A 16913-nucleotide genomic window follows, 5' to 3' on the forward strand; every position below is an offset into this window, starting at 1 on the left:
AGAGGCTAGCAATAGCAAGCTAGCTTTGAAAGCATAAGATCCCATCCTCCCTGCAAATCACTCTCCAAAGACACGCCTCCTCCAAAATACATGAACGTGCACAGGCAGAGGCTAAACAGTGACATGATGGACTTACCCTGGACTTTATCTTTTTTGTGATGTCCTACTCTCGTGTACTGACTTTACTTCTTCTTGGAAATTTTAAAAAAAAATAAACACGAACCACGCCTTAGAAAGTGCCATGCACACTTAAAGCACTGAAGATAGAAGTCTTTTTTTTTTTTTAAACCTGGTTCTCATTGCCCGTCTCCAGTGAATTACATTGAATGAAATATTGAATCATCAATTTAGGACATTTAACCCTTTGAGCTGGATTTTTATTTCTGTGCCCCTGGGAGTACAGTCCCATATATGGTATTTAGAATGTTCAGTGATGTCACATAACTGCAATAATGTTTATTTTAGGTTTCAGACATTTAAATACATATAAGTACTAGTAAAACAATATACCCCCGGTTTCACAGACAAGGCTTAAGCCTAGTTCCCCGACTAAAATGTAAGTTTCAACTGAAAGAAACTTGCACTGATTGATCTTGAAATATGTCAGTGCCCTTGTTTTGTCTCAAGATGCACACCAGTAATGTTTTTCTAAGGCATGTTTATAAAAATTACTTTAAAATCCTAATGGAACTATAGCCTAGTCCTGGCTTAAGCTAAGGCCCGTCTGTGAAACCGGGCCATAGAGTTTAGAGTAAAATACACACGGATGTCTATGGAAGCAGCAATAACAATCCATTCAAATATAATTTGCTGACGTATGTTATTCATATCAGACACACATAGTGCAAGTAACTATAAAGTTTACTCTATTCTTCTCCCAGTTCACCAGCCACTTACTTACTTGCATGTATTTCGGGAGAAATTGATGAATTCAAGTGCTGTAAATCCAACTGACAGGACTCTCTGAACTGCAGCGTGAACAAACATGGCTGTGCCCATCTCACGTTATAGATCACGATCAAGCTCATTTATGATGGTTTTTAAACGACACAACACACTCACTTAAGCCTGGCTCACACTACAGGATTTTTAGCCTGATTTAGCCCCGATTTTCCCCTCCCGAGAATCGGAGCAAAAATCTTGTCGAGCACCTAGATCGGTCCCGATGTTCGGCGCGGATTATCTGGTAAAGTGAGGCGTTCACTGATCGAATTTTGCACCTCCCGATCTGCTCGCACACAAATCAGGGCCGCACCGATCATATCAAACATGTTTGATATTTAGGATTTAAATCGGGATGATGACGGCTATATGATTATGTCAGTACTTTCTCAATAGCCAATGTGCGACTGCAAAACAGCTGCTGTACGGCTCCGTTGGATAGGATAGTGGAGACGGAGGAAACTGCTTCTTGAAGTTTTGTAGTAACACAACTGCCTGTATAATGTGTCGAAAACGTATCACAACTGTAAGGAGAAAGAGAAGCGCTGGGGTGAAATCGCCTCAGTTTTGAATGTACCGGGTGAGTGGAGAAAGCTGCTAGCACGCTAGCTAACATATGTAAACATCACTGAAATATCAATGACGATCTGTGAGATCACGTGAGGCGCTTCCTCTGGCATGATAAGGTGAGCGTGATTTGACCAAGTACAACATGTTTCTGGATCAACATCCTTGCTGATCCTGGAACATCATTCCAATCAAGCAATCAGAATTGAGAGATAACTTTTCAGGAAATGTCAGTTTTAGGCTTACAATCAGGATTAGGTGCTTCTACACCCTTGTTAATCAGCTATAATTTCCCTCTGATTTTAGGAATAAATTATGGGTAAGGTTAGGTTTAGGGGTGGGGATTGGGTTAAGTCTGTATTTTTGGACAGTAATGTTGATCCTGGACCAACAAAAGATGTTGATCCAGGAACATGTCTTACTTGGCAAAATCACAGCGACCGGCATGATAATCTTAATATCTTGTAGTGTGTGCTGCAACCAGATTTCATAATTGGTTAGGATTTTAAAACTCCTGTAGTGTAAGCCCGGCTTTACATGTATTTGTGAATCGGAATATCAGATTTGATGTTGATCAGTTGATGACATGGTAAGCAAGTGTGTGAATATTTTGAATAAAAAAGGAAAAACGAAATAAAAGCGATCCATCTGTCATACAGTGTTTTCGTGGCTGCGGTGTGTCACGTGACAAGTGTGACGCATGTGGTCTTTCTCCTCCACTCTACGATGTGACTTGGACGAACATCACCGAGATCCGATAAGACACCGCTCTGTACAACGGACTCAATCTCCATCCGAACCCCCCTCCAATAAATGCTCGGACACAATGCTGGCTGGTTTGTCTTTTTCTTTACTGCAGGCTGTAAAATGAAATAAATCACCCTTTTAGTGGTTGTTTTGCTGCAGGCATAAGTGACCCACAGCGTGCAGTACACATTGCAACTGCTGTGTTGCGTCATAACAGCATTAACAACATCGCAACACGAGACCACACTTTACATATAACAATAGTAATAATAAACAAAAACATACAAAAAGACATACCTGTAAAATGAAGTAAATCACCCTTTTAGTGGTTGTTTTGTAAAATAAAACAAAATGTAATGTAAAATAAAATTTACATTGTGGCCTAATGAGAGTTCACAAACGGCCAAATAACTTATAAAATATATGTTACTAGTCAAATGAAATGGTCAAAATATTACCCTAACTAAATCATAAACATCAAATACTTGAAAACTCAAATTATTTTGCCTTATAATCGAATATATATAACTAAATTGAGACGGAGCATAATGATACCCACTCACAGCGTGCAGTACACATTGCAACTGCTGTGTTGCGTCATCTCTTCTTCTTCTTCTTCTTCTTTTAGGATTTAATGGCGGTTGACAAACCAACTTAAAAGGTGCATTCCTGCCACCTACTGGAAAGGAGTGTGAAGCGCACAATGAATAGGAACTTTATAAACAAGAGCTATCTTAAAAAAAAAAATTTCGGTTTGAGCAGAGCAATTCACTACTTCAGCGATAAATGCTACGAATGAAACTTTGTCATCCATTACTCCGTTTATACCTTTACTTTGCTCTTTCCTCAAATGTTTCGATTGTAATGTTGCATTCTTAGTTTCAGTTACTTTAGGTATCTGATTTACTTTCTTCAAAGCCTCAGCATATGTTATTCCTTCCGCCGTTCTAACGTTTTGAACCTTCACCGCATTTTTCCGTACATGACACCCTCCGTAACCTGCACTGTGATCTCCTCCACAGTTGCAGCACTTAGGATTTACACCTTGTCCACACTTGCCATACTCATGATCACCTCCACACCGCGCGCATCTCTGCTTGCCTCTGCATACTGCCGCAACATGACCGAATTTTTGACACTTGTAACATCTTAGCGGTGGGGGAACGTATGGTCTAACCGTATAGCTTACAAATCCCAAATAAACTCTCTCAGGCAGTCTATTTTCATCAAAGTTTAACATTACTGATAGGCTGTCTGTCTTTTCATTATTCCTGACGCACTTGAGCCGTCTGACAAACTTTACTGCTGCTCCAGTTATATTACTTTTAATCTTCTCATCTGCAACATCCGTAGGAATCCCCGTTATAACACCTCTGACCCAATTCTTTTCTTCTGGTATGGAACATTCAACTTTATTTCCAATTATCGATTTTATTCCTAGAGCCGTTTTTTGCTGCCTACTGTCTTTACAAAACAACATCAGCTTGCCATCCCTCAATGTCTTAATGCTTTCAACCGTCCCTATTGTTTCTTTTAGAGTTTTTGTTAGTTTTAAAGGATTAATAGCATTTACTGACTCAGTAAACTTAATCAATACCTTATACTCCTCTTTCCTTCGTCTTACCTGGTGATTTCCTTTTTCACTATCCGTTTCTGAAATTTGTCCCCAACTTTTCTTTCTTTTCCGATTTTCTACTACTCTCCATTCGCCGCCTCCACTATCCACATCTCCCACATCATCCTCCATTTCCGGATCACTTCCGGAATCTACGCTACTTCCTACCATCAGCGCTCCAGTCACAATCCAGCTGTCACCAACCGCCTCCTCCGCCTGTGAGTCCCCCACCGTTGCGTCATCTCCTGTCTTACCGAACATTTTATCTGCCTGCAGGTCTCACACAAACCAGACGAGGGCACCAGTACAACATGAAATTAACCGCTGCTGAATTCATAAGAATTCACAATAAAACTAAATAAAATCCTAACTCTGTTACACAAGCATGACGCGTTGCCATGGAAACATAAGGGGAAATGTTCTAAAATAATAGTCGCCTAAAAAAACACTCTGAGGGGACAGATAGAATATTTTAAACTCACCAGTGAAAAGGTTAAAGCTTGCATGAGGTACAAAACAAAGAAAACATATAGACTCAATGAAAGTTCAGACAGTTCTCATCCCTCATATTTACATTAAATGTTTGTCCATGCTATGTTAATATGTGAACAAAAACATATACTTACAAGCCAAACTTTTTAAAGGGGTGGTTCACTGGTTTTTTTATAGGCTTGATTGTATTTATGGGGTGCAGTCTAACATGTGTTAATGCTTCGTTTTTAAAAAATGCATTATTTTTCACATATTGTACCTTTATTCCACACCACTCTGTCCCTTCTCTGAGAAACATGCTGATCATTTCCTGCTTTTACGTCTAAACGTCCGGTTTTATTGTAAACAACGGCGTCATTAATATCGCTTATCAGTTTGAGCCCGATTGAGAAGCAGAGGATATTATTGAAGAGGATGGGTCCAGAACCTGTGCAAGCACGGCTTTTAATGGTAGGCCTATGTTTTTTGTTTGTTGTTGTCTCATATTTTTAGATATGCTGTTATTTGTAAATGCTACTGCTTATGTTAGCTTTTAATATACGGTTTTATCCTGATTAAAGCTTTAATACAGTACGGCAACTGCACGCGCGTCCATGTTTAAAGCTTCTCATAGCTATGTGAAAATAAGTGTATAATTAGAACAGTTCATTGTTGGAGCTGAGCTGAATGAGAGAGAGAGAAAGATTTTTGATTTTTCAAAAAACATTTATTACAGAAATATGAAAAAAAAAATCAACATTCAATTTCAAAAATAAATCACATCATGTTTAGAGAAAATGTGAAAAGTAAATGTAATTTTCAGTAACATAACACAATGCCCCTCTATGACACCATATATTTTCAAACACTTCTAGACAGTTTGTAGCTTTATAAAAAATAAAAATCAATTACAAGTCTTGATTTAATCATAGCTGTAAACATCATTACAACATTATAATCACCTTTTAGTTCAATTTTTTTCTTTCTGCTAAGATATATTGCCATTTTTGCCTTGCCTATAATAAAATTGATCAATTGGCATTCATATAGTCTTCCTCGGGTATATTTAAAACCCAAAATAAAAACTGGTACAGTAAATTTTTCATCAAAACAAATAAAAATATCCTTCAATAAGTCAAATAAATGCTTAAGTCTTGAGCAGTACATAAACACTTGTAAAATAATCTCTCTTTGAGAACAAAAAGGACATTCTTGTCTAACATTTGGATTTAAAATGGAAATAAAAGAATTAACAGCAACTATGCCATGTATAATTCTCCACTGTAAGTCTCCAATTCTTGTTGTTAATGGTGGCTTATAGAGTGCCCTCCACTCTGGTTTTACATCTTCATGAAATTCAAAGATGGTGCGCCAGGGTGAATCAACTCTTTCATGTATACCTTTTTTGTTGAAAGCTTTTACACAAGCATTGTACACCTAACTTCATATAAATCCATATCTAATAAATTTTCTAAAAAAGTATTCCCTTAAATTTGGGGACAAAAAATGTATTTAATACCTAATGAAATAGCCACATTTTCCACATTTTTTTAATTTGAGCCAGTCACATTAATTAATCGCCCCAATGTTGCGATCTTGGATTTAATAAAAACATCATTTGATAGTCCACACGTATCTAAAAAGTCCAGACGGGCACTGTAAATAATGGGTTCTTCCAATAACCAAAAAAGAGTATCTGTACTCTCAGTTCTTTTCACTTTAAAAAGGTCCCATATTTTAAACAGATTTTTATAAAAAAAACAGGAAGCCTTGATGTATTCATTCTTTTGGATTCATCAGAAATAAATGTTTATCTAAACAGAGTTCGTCAACAGATTTAAGAATAGCACAGGCCACTGATTTCCAAGCAAAGTTCTCTGAACTGGTGAGAAAACGTTGTATGAATTGTAGCCGAAAAGCCGCAGTCCTGCTTTGTACATGTATAAGTCATTGGCCTCCTTCTTTTTTTTTTAAATACAAAATGTTGTGTGGTATCGAGTGTAACTTGTCCCAAAAAAAGTCTAATAAAACAGACCGGATTTTTCCAAGTAAATAAGCTGGTGTATCAATGCAAGCCATCCAGTGCCACAAAGAAAAAGCCACCAAATTGTTAATAACCAAAGTACGTCCTCTGTATGATAAATTTGGTACAACCCATTTCCATTTTTCAAGTCGGCTCTTAATCTTTTCAACTGTTCCCATCCAATTTTTTTGAGCTGTTGTCTCATTACCTACATATACTCCCAAATATTTCAAACCATCTCTTATCCAACATAAACTATCTGGAAGATTTGGTACTCTAATTTTCCACTATGTTGTCAAAACTGCCTCACTTTTATTCCAGTTAATTTTCGCAGAGGAAATTAAACCAAAATTAAACCAAGCTCACATTCGACAATATTTGATCTTCACCAGCCGAATCATTTATCTTCCATGATTTCAATCATGGTTTGAACAGTTTCAACAGTTTGCTCACAAGACACCTTGTTTGTTATGCACTTTACACTCTGTACTGGATTCATAGGTACTGACACAGGTGCACCAGCAGCGCTTTCTTCGTCTTGCACCACCCTCTCATCTATCGTGTCTTTCTTCATGCGTGTACCTCCATTTTCGGGACAGGCACAAGCCAAATGTCCGGTTTTGACACATCCAAAACACTTCATCGTATCAGTCGATACATAGACAGTATAGTCGAAATCATCAAATCTGAATTTCAGATTTAAATTCAGTTCTGTTCTGTTCTCACTCAAAATCATATATGTGAATCTCCTAAAAGACACCACATGTTTGATCAACTCAGATTTGCTCCCAATCGCGATCTTTTTCACTGGAGCAACCAACTTTCCAAAATGTGACAATTCCTTGACCAAAGCCTCATCTTTAATAAAAGGTGGGATATTTGACAGAATAACTTTTTTCGCCGGGGTTGAAAGAGGAAGCACAGGTGTAAAAAGCCACAAATTACAACTCCTCTTTCTACCACATCATTGGCATTTTCTACAGTGTTCAAAAAACAAACAACTGCATTACTCATCCTTGATGCTGCTAAAATGCTCTTATGTCCAACAACCTCTCCGATAGCCAAGATACAATCTTCCACGCTTGCAGCGGCCACCACTTTAAAGGGATACTCCACCCCAAAATGAAAATTTTGTCATTAATCACTTACCCCCATGTCGTTCCAAACCCATCACTGTAGTGCCATTTTGGAGAATATCCTCTGAAGGCAAGCAGCATACGCTCTTCTGTGTCAGCCACGCTCCACGGATGCGCTGTTATAGTTCAAATCAAAGCATAAATACACGTAGAAAACGTATCCTTGTGTCGCGGCTGACACAGAATAGCGTACGCTGCTTGCGTTCAGAGGATATTCTGCAAATTGGCGCTACGGTGATGTGGAGAAGTACGCGCGGTCAGTAGGCTACGTGAAGAAGCCCGTTGCTACTCGAACCTGTACAATCCATCGATAAAACAATATAAAGACAGCCAGATGTGCAATAACTCTGGGCAATTCTTTGTTCACATGTTTGTTTATTGTTCAAGCAGATCTACTAAGCATGTATGGAACACGTCCGCGGAGCGGACCACCAGCGTACACTTTCAGTAGTATAAATGCAAGTAGTCCGCGTCCGCGCTGTCCGTGTACGCGTCCGGATTGCGCACGCGGAAAGTATAACACAGGCTTTACGGGTTTGAAACGACATGAGGGTGAGTAATTAATGACAGAATTTTCATTTTTGGGTGAACTATCCCTTTTACCATGTGCATAATAAAACAAATATACTTAATAAAATACTTAAACTTGATCTGATAATTAGCTAATCTAATAATTCATCTCATGTAATCTTAAAATGTAAACTGAAATTTGCTATGACAAATGAATTTGTGCGAATAAGTGCTAATTTATATGAAGGTAAAACGAATCGCCGTGAATTATTTAATCAAATCCCTTTGTTAGTTATTTCCGAACTATTAAAACGTACACGGACCCAAAAGAGACATTCGTGAGCCTGAAGAGAAATCTTAAATCTTTTTAAAGCCTTTAAATATAGCTAGCTTTAACTTTATGTTAAATGATTAGTCACAGTAATTACTACTTTCATATGTGATTGCCAGATTGCAGTATTCCATTATCTCATATCGTTTTATTGTTAGCGTTTCGTTTAATCTGAACCTGTTCCGAATAGCTACGTTTTTGCACAGCATCACTCCGGGATCCGCCCAAGAAACACCAGTACCTTTAAATGAAGTGCAGTGCGCCTCCCTTCAACGCGGTTAACATGAGCAGAGCTTCATACTGACAGCAGCTCTCGAGGGTGAACACTTGATTAAGCTGCAGAACCTGTAATAGAACCAGCACATATTGATTTCATTTTTAATATTATAATATACAGGTGTTGATTACACGTATTTTGAGGTTCGTGCTCTTCCACCGAATTCCGCTGATCCCATTTCATCTCAGGGCATTGCCTTTTAATTTATAGATCTCAGGTGTTATATGCAACATTGGATTCTTCTACCAAGTGGTGAGAGGATTAATAATTTATATTTTTAAACACCGATACACTTTCTTCCTTTAACCGGACGCTACACCTTCGTTCTCCGACATCTCAAACGAAAGAAAGCGTCGGTTCTACTAATTCAAGGCTGGTGGATAGGTTCTCTACAGTACAATGCTGATAAGTTTGTATACTCTGATGACATTTGTATGGGGACTACCCGGCTTTTCGGCCTCGTTCGTTCCTTGTGAGCCGTGCGATCAGAAGGCGATGTCCATGTGTCCTCCGGTGCGGATGGGGTGTCAGGTGGTGAAGGAGCCCGGCTGCGGATGCTGCTTGACCTGCGCACTGACCGAGGGTCAGGCGTGTGGAGTCTACACGGCCACTTGTGGACAGGGACTGCGCTGCTTACCTCGAAACGGGGAGGAAAAGCCGCTGCACGCTCTACTTTACGGCAAAGGAGTTTGCATGAATGAGAAACAAGGTGTATACAAACCACTGCCTAGAGGTACGTTTTATTGACACGCAGTAGGCTATAGCCTATGTAATAAATGATTGAATATAGGGGAAACTATTTTATCTATCTATCTATCTATGCTGAATTTTCTAGGTCAGGACATCCATAACAGAACATCTGTAGGATTTACTTTATATCATTTGGATGAGTTTTTATATTTATTGAATACAGAATTGGTATTCAAATCAAATTCCTTCTCAGCAACCCCCCACCCACACACCAACAGATCTATCTCTCTCTCTGTCATTCTCTTTATCACACTTTTTCACAGGCTTTAGCCTCCTCTGCCTTTCTTTTCAGCTCCATAAAAACCAGCGATTAACTCAGCTGTCAGCACTCTTAAAACTGTGATTATATGCGATCTCATCACTTTTACTGAAAACAGCTGCTGCAGCTATTTAACTCTGAATCTTCATTTTGCAAGTCGTCACAAGGCTTGAGAATGGTTCTGACAGAGAACGAGTTGGAAGAATGAGGCAGCATTCTGAATAAAACAAAATAAAAGCTAATATTTACACAAATGAGTTAAGACTGCTCAGACGAGACTCTATGCAGCCTCTATATTCTGTGTAAAGATGCAATGCTACATAAAAGTACTATAGTTCTGACCCACCTAGTATCAAAAAGAGCAATGATGTTGCTTTGGTTCAATAAATGAATGTAGAATCAGTTTCACATTTTTATTTATTTCATGCTCTATATTAATACTGTATATTAATAGGTCTGGCATTAAAAAATATATATTGTGGAATGTGGATAGAAATTAAGAAAGTGTTCCTGCAACTTATTTCTATGTGTGGTGATGAGATACATCATCTTGATTGAGTTCAGTTTTGTTGTGAAAATTTAGTGCCTGCATATTGAATTCTTCCCCAATTCAAAATAAAACTTATTTTTCTAGCCAATTGTCTCTGTCCATAACAGAAGTCATATATGTATTTTATCATACACACAGTAAAAGGACAATGCAAGTTTTGAGGGCACAAATTGATAAAACATGTTTCACATTTTTATTTATTTCATGCTCTATATTAATACTGTACTGTATATTAATAGGTCTGGCATAAAAAAATATATATTGTGGAATGTGGATAGAAATTAAGAAAGTGTTCCTGCAACTTATTTCTATGTGTGGTGATGAGATACATCATCTTGATTGAGTTCAGTTTTGTTGTGAAAATTTAGTGCCTGCATATTGAATTCTTCCCCAATTCAAAATAAAACTTATTTTTCTAGCCAATTGTCTCTGTCCATAACAGAAGTCATATATGTATTTTATCATACACACAGTAAAAGGACAATGCAAGTTTTGAGGGCACAAATTGATAAAACATAGTTTAGATCATCTAAAAAGTAAAAAAATAAATAAGATGTGGTTGCAATTTAACTAAATTGACGTAAAAAAAAAAAAAAAAACATTTTACATACTATATTAATAATTTGTGGGAATGATTTCTAAATACATGGCCACAATAACTTTTCCCCTGCATGCCATGTGTGGTACTCTGTATTAAACATTTTGTGTAAATGCACTCATTTGGTTCCACCTTTGTTCTGTAACAATGAGATTTTAGTGATAAAAGGCATGTTAACAGTATGTAACAGAAGACATTTAGAACACAAAGCAGAGAGAAAGAATGAGCACACCTCCACTCTCAGGGCTGCACAGATCTCAGATTAGCATGCATTCCCAGAACAATACTCCCCGATTAGGAAGGGGGGTATTGTAACATCACTAAAATAAAACGCAATATCCCCCAAATGAAAGATCCAGTTAACTAATGGATGGCAGATGATAAAATAACAGATTAAGAAAGAAGCGGAAACACAATGTTGATTTATTCAATGATTTACAAGATTTGCTGAGTTTTTTTTCCCTCTGATTTGTCAGTGATGTCATCACAAATGGCTTGAGAGATTTGCTCATCTGTTATGACCTGGCAGCTTAGCTTTTCCACTGAAGACGCAGAAGGGGCAAGGAATGGGTCAAGCTGTTGAATCTGATTACTCACTGTACAGCTGGGCAATGCAGTGACGTGTGAGAGAGAGGAAGAGGGTATAGACTAGGCAAATTGAAGATGGCATCTGGCATCTCTGCTTTCAATTAAAAAAATCGAGTCGGTGGTTCAAACTGTTGACGGCTTATTGTCATGGTTGATTTGATTCTTTGACAAGTGAAAATGTAGCTTCGAAAACTTCCATGAAAGTTTTTTACAGACTGTTTATTCAGAAATACCTGGCTTTTGCTATTTCTGAATTTGAATAACTTTTCTATAGTTTCTATGGTAAGCCTATATTAACACTAGCTTGCTCTATTCTTTTTCTATTCTATCTGTTTTATTTTTTATTTTTTATATTATTTAAAAAACCCTTGCTTCGTGTACTGCATTAAGCTAACTGAGACTTGTTATAGCACTTGTATATCATTGCTCTTTTGTTGATTTTTATTGCTTCCATTGTCCTCATTTGTAAGTCGCTTTGGATAAAAGACATACATGATTGACATACAGGTGTCTTGACAGTGCAAGTAACCCTGGTGTATTTGCTACATGGATCTCAGTTATGCCATTGCATCTGACTATTGTCTTCTTTTCAGATCGTGAGTCACATGAAGACACCCACGTTGCAGAGGTAACAGAGGATCTGCTTCCCCAGGCCAAAGTTCCATTATTCCAACGAGACCACATTAACAGCAAGAAGGCTCAGGCCATGCGAAATGATCAGAAGAGACTGGAGGCTAAACTCAGGATCAAGGGCAATGTTGAATACCCACTCTTCAGAAAGGACAAATATCAGTCTGACATTGTAAGTTTGTTCATCAATGTCCATCTGATGATAGTGAAAAACACTAATGATTTCATGCTGATTCTGTTTATATTGTTTATATGTTATAATGTTTATATTAATACCTAACACCTTTTCAATACTGTTCTGTTAATGATGTTTGTGCTAACTGTAGGGTCCATGCCGAAGAAAGCTGGATGGAATCATCCAGAGGATGAAGGACACCTCCAGAATCATGGCTCTTTCACTGTACCTGCCTAACTGTGATAAGAAAGGCTTCTTCAAGCGCAAACAGGTTAGTTCTGCACTTCAGCATGTTTATAGATGTCAGCTACTGGCAAGCTTAGTTGTCGGAAAGTTTTCTTTCCTATAAACATATGGCTCTTGGCTGAGGGCAGGGTCAAGTTACATTGCTTACTTTGTGTTGTCAATTTTTGGTTTTATGTCGCAGTGTAAACCCTCCAGGGGGCGCAAGAGAGGCATCTGCTGGTGTGTAAACAAGCATGGAGTTCAGATGCCGGGCACTGACTTTAATGGAGGCAACATCCAATGCAAAGATCTTGAAAGCAACAGCAACAACAACGAATGAGACAACTCAAATTTGGTCACGTAACAATGAGATTGTCTTTCATCTACCATATTATGTGATTTGCCAATTATTTCTAATCTTAATCTTAAAGGGTTAGTTCACCCCAAAATGAAAATTCTGTCATTAATTACTGACCCTCATGTCGTTCCAAGACCTTCGTTCCTCTTCGGAACACAAATTAAGATATTTTTGTTGAAATGTGAGAGCTCTCAGACCCTGCATAGACAACAACGCAACTGTAATGTTCCCAGGTCCAAAAACGTAGTAAGGATATTCAGTAAAACAGTCCATGTGACATCAGTGGCTCAACTTCAGTTTTGCGATGTTACGTCTTCCACCATTTTGGAGAGTACCCAAGAGCGTAATCGACGTAATCAGCGGTTTTTACGTTTGAGAGAGAAAGCGCGCACATGAACGTAATCTGCGTAATCAGCGTTGCATTGTGATACTCTCTAAAATGGCGGAAGACGTAACTCGGGTGAAAAGAATTGTTGAAAAAATTATGTTATTTTTGTTTTCGTTGCGTCACAAGTTGAGCCACTGATGTCACATGGACTGTTTTACAGATGTCCTTACTACGTTTCTGGACCTGGGAACATTACAGTTGCGTTGCTGTCTATGCAGGGTCTGAGAGCTCTCACATTTCATCAAAAATATCTTAATTTGTGTTCCGAAGATGAATGAAGGTCTTACGGGTTTGGAACGACATGAGGGAGAGTAATAAATGACAGATTTTTCATTTTTGGGTGAACTATCCCTTTAAGGAGTCTGACCTTTATTTGTGGAAAATCCATATTATATATATAAAAAAAACAGCCTCTTTTAAAGCTAGGCAGAGGATATCTCAACATTTGCAACAGTTATTGAATCCTGCAATTGTCCTCTTTGATCTTCATGTGTCATTAAGGTTGGTGGGGTGTATCAAGTATCATTTGGGAAATGTACTAGAGTCATGGACTAGTTTCCACTGTATCTTATATAACAGACATCTTAGAAGGTTTTATGAGCTTAAAGGAATAGTTCACCTAAAAATGAAATGTCATTATTTTATAGGACACTCCTTCTGTGGAAAACAAAGTAAGATTTCCAACAGTTTTGTCCATACAGTTAAAGTGGGTCCAAAGCATCAGACCTTTTGTGTATTCTTTTGTCTTCCACAAAAAAAAAAATGCATAAAAGTTTGGAATGACAAGGTGAGTGAATGATGGCAGAATTAGCATTTTGGGTGAACTATCCCCATGTATTAATATGACTGTTTCATATGACTTATTCACTGAATAGTACTTGTATAAACATCACACACTGTGTTTCAGTATAACCCTTTTCAAAGTTTTCGTCACATCAGTTTATTGTCTTGGCATATTGTTTTGCCAGCCCGAATGATATAGGGAAATTTATATTCTAATAACCACTGTTTTAGTGCACTGTAAAAGCAAACACCCAAAAGTCCAAAGAACGCAAAGCACAACCTCTCAATAAGTTTAGACACATATATAAACATGCAGTTTATATAAATCACTATGGAATAAGAAAGGCTCACCATCTGAATGCACAATTGTGACAAAGCAACCAGCCATTTTTCTAGTTTTTCAAACTTTAACAGATCAGGGTCCTTGGGTTCTTATGGAAATCTGAGTGCCTTTTTCTACTCAAATATTTGAATACTGATTTACATCAAAGGCATCAAAGGGGCCACAGAGGGAAAACACAAACACTCAAAATGCTGACCTTTAGTTTGCAGGAGTGTAGATTGAAAAAAGCAAATTCAGTGTTCTTAAAAAGTAGGCAAATTGAGATTATTTGCATTATGAAAATGCCATAGTAGTAAAGTACCAAAGGCACTATTAGGTGCTGGCCAACAGACTTGAATTTGGTGCAACCACTTTCCCCCCCTATTGATATCAAAAATATGTTATTTATGCTTATGAGATTATTCGCATTGTAAGTGTGACTTGCGTGTCAGATCAGAGGCTGACAGCAGTTCAGAATTGTTCCCTGTTTGTAGAATTGTAGAAAGTCCTCTGTCATCATCACCTGTAAACCAGATTGACTCAGTTTTATTTTAGCCATAATCCTCAAAGTTTCTAGGCACATTAGTGATTCTGTGAGATTTTTAAAGGAAAATATTCCTCTTGATACTCATGAGTAACATGGAAAGAATTCTGAATGGTACCACTCCATGTTGCGGAGTTAGGCTCACTCTTATGAGACAAATATACAAAGCAGAGCAGTGTGATAAGTTTTGTAGGATGCCTATCTAATAATGGAGTGACTTTGATGTGCATTAAAAATAAAAAACTATAAATTTTTCCCATAACCTTTTCAGTTTAAGATTCTTATTCTTCTTAATTTAATAGCTTTAAATAGCTTATTTAAGCTGAGCTCAAATTAAGTAATATGGATGATCAAATTCTTTGTATGACATCTAAATATCTACGTGCAATATTTATTTGCCATGTAATTTATGTACTCTTATTTTTGTCTCTTTTGTAAAGACAAAACATGTATTTAATAAATATATAAATATAAAGATATTCAGATATAATAATATAAACTCTTTATTCTGTCTGTGTACTGTACTTCATCAGATACAGTTTGAGAAGAACATACTGAGGGGAGTAATTCCAAATATTTAATTGGTGCATCACTAATTACGTGTGCAGCATGTTTTTACATTTATATATATATATATACACAGGGCCTAAAACTAACTTTTTGCCACACCTGCCAATGGCCGGTGACGTGATAACGTTTACCGGCCCAAATTTTTTTTTACCGGCCATGAAACTCTTTTTACAAAAACAGGCAGTTATTACTACTACAATGACTAAACATATTTACAATGTTTTTAATTGGTCCTTTACTTTACTTACAAGAATTTATTGATTTATCTTTATTTTTGTCCCTAAAAAACCTTGAGTTTCTTATCCTTTGCATATTTTCGGCAAACGGAGCAGGCCATCGTGTTATGCCTGTTTCACACATACTACGTTTGCAGTGTGTATGTGGTGCATATTTTTTCCGCACCCATGTTAACGCATTAGAGCAGTGCTATTCAATTAGCTTCATTTGAGGGCCGGATTATCAAACTGAAAATTTGAAGGGGGCCAAGGGGGTGGGGGCCGTCCCGATCTCTTTCTGGGGGGACCTATAAAATTTGAAATTAAATTGAAATCTAAAATCTATAAAAGGTTAACATTAGTGCTGTCTTTCAATCACTTAAAAAAAAAAATCACACATTTTTCTGTAGTTAATCATGATTAATCATTTTTATATTGTCATAATTTCACATTGAACCTCCAAATTAATGTAGAAACAACATAAAGATATTATATTTTAAATATGTTTTTAATGGCATCTTTTTAATAAGTAGCCTATTATTAATGAATAATTGATACCAATACTGCTACTGCTGTCTCTATTAAATGCATTTTCCCTCAATTTTACCCATTAATTACAGCCATTCAACATTACAGTATAATTGAAAGCCATAATTTTTAACATTTACTAGGCTCTGAAATATTAAGTGATTTTACCTTAACTATAAATTGTATATGCATAAACTATACAGATTAATCTTTATTCAAGCTACAAAAGTTAATCAGCGACTAGAGCAGTCGAGTGATTTCTCTTTTTCTTTTGTTCTTTGATTTACATCAAATCACAGACTTTAGCAGGTTTTACTTTAAAAGCAGCGCTGTCTCTTTAAAACCTGATGATGCGGATCTGACACATTTGCTATTTTCTCCAAACTCTTTACGGTCATTTAAGACTTTATAACTAATTTAAGACTACGTTTACGAGGTAACTCGCCAACACCGCATATTTTGACATAATTGTGTGTGTTTTCGTCCGTTGAAGCGCTACTGGTGAGCTGTCTGAAGCGGCTCAGCGTCTGTGTACAGCCGAACGTAGCCTACTTGTCTGCACCGTTTAGGTGGCGTAACTCCAGGTATGTTGTCGCCACATTCTCGGGTTATGAAGAAAATAGAAGGGAAAAGTTAATCTTCCAAAATGAAGCAGCAATATCTTCTCAGGTAAAAGTTATCAGAACCGTGTCTAGGGACAAGCGGGCCATCACACTGCTCTGACCTTATCAGCCATTTGTATCCTATTATTTGGTTCGCTCTTGTCGCTTATGATAGAACAGCTAATCACGATGATCTTGTCTTCGGAAAA

The 16913-nt window shown here is 37.3% G+C and overlaps 1 protein-coding gene across 1 annotated transcript; it reads left to right on the forward strand.

The window, feature by feature from the left end:
• Positions 1 to 8756: 8756 nt before the first annotated feature.
• On the forward strand, positions 8757 to 12853 carry LOC107719303 (insulin-like growth factor-binding protein 5). The gene is made up of 4 exons (XM_016526705.1): positions 8757 to 9352; positions 11958 to 12166; positions 12321 to 12440; positions 12597 to 12853. Exons 1-4 carry the CDS (start codon positions 9019 to 9021, stop codon positions 12732 to 12734), a joined length of 801 nt encoding a protein of 266 aa, XP_016382191.1. The 5' UTR covers positions 8757 to 9018; the 3' UTR covers positions 12735 to 12853.
• Positions 12854 to 16913: the final 4060 nt, after the last annotated feature.

The sequence above is a fragment of the Sinocyclocheilus rhinocerous genome, unplaced genomic scaffold, assembly GCF_001515625.1.
Source record: "Sinocyclocheilus rhinocerous isolate Xijiao unplaced genomic scaffold, SAMN03320098_v1.1 scaffold1142, whole genome shotgun sequence".
NCBI classification, from domain to species: Eukaryota; Metazoa; Chordata; class Actinopteri; order Cypriniformes; family Cyprinidae; genus Sinocyclocheilus; species Sinocyclocheilus rhinocerous.

Bases quoted from the DNA above. Each gene is read 5' to 3' on its own strand.
- LOC107719303 (XM_016526705.1), top strand. From the start codon at position 9,019: ATGCTGATAAGTTTGTATACTCTGATGACATTTGTATGGGGACTACCC. The intron at 9,353-11,957 runs GTACGTTTTATT...TCTTCTTTTCAG, and splicing joins ATACAAACCACTGCCTAGAG to ATCGTGAGTCACATGAAGAC. The intron at 12,441-12,596 runs GTTAGTTCTGCA...TTTATGTCGCAG, and splicing joins GCTTCTTCAAGCGCAAACAG to TGTAAACCCTCCAGGGGGCG.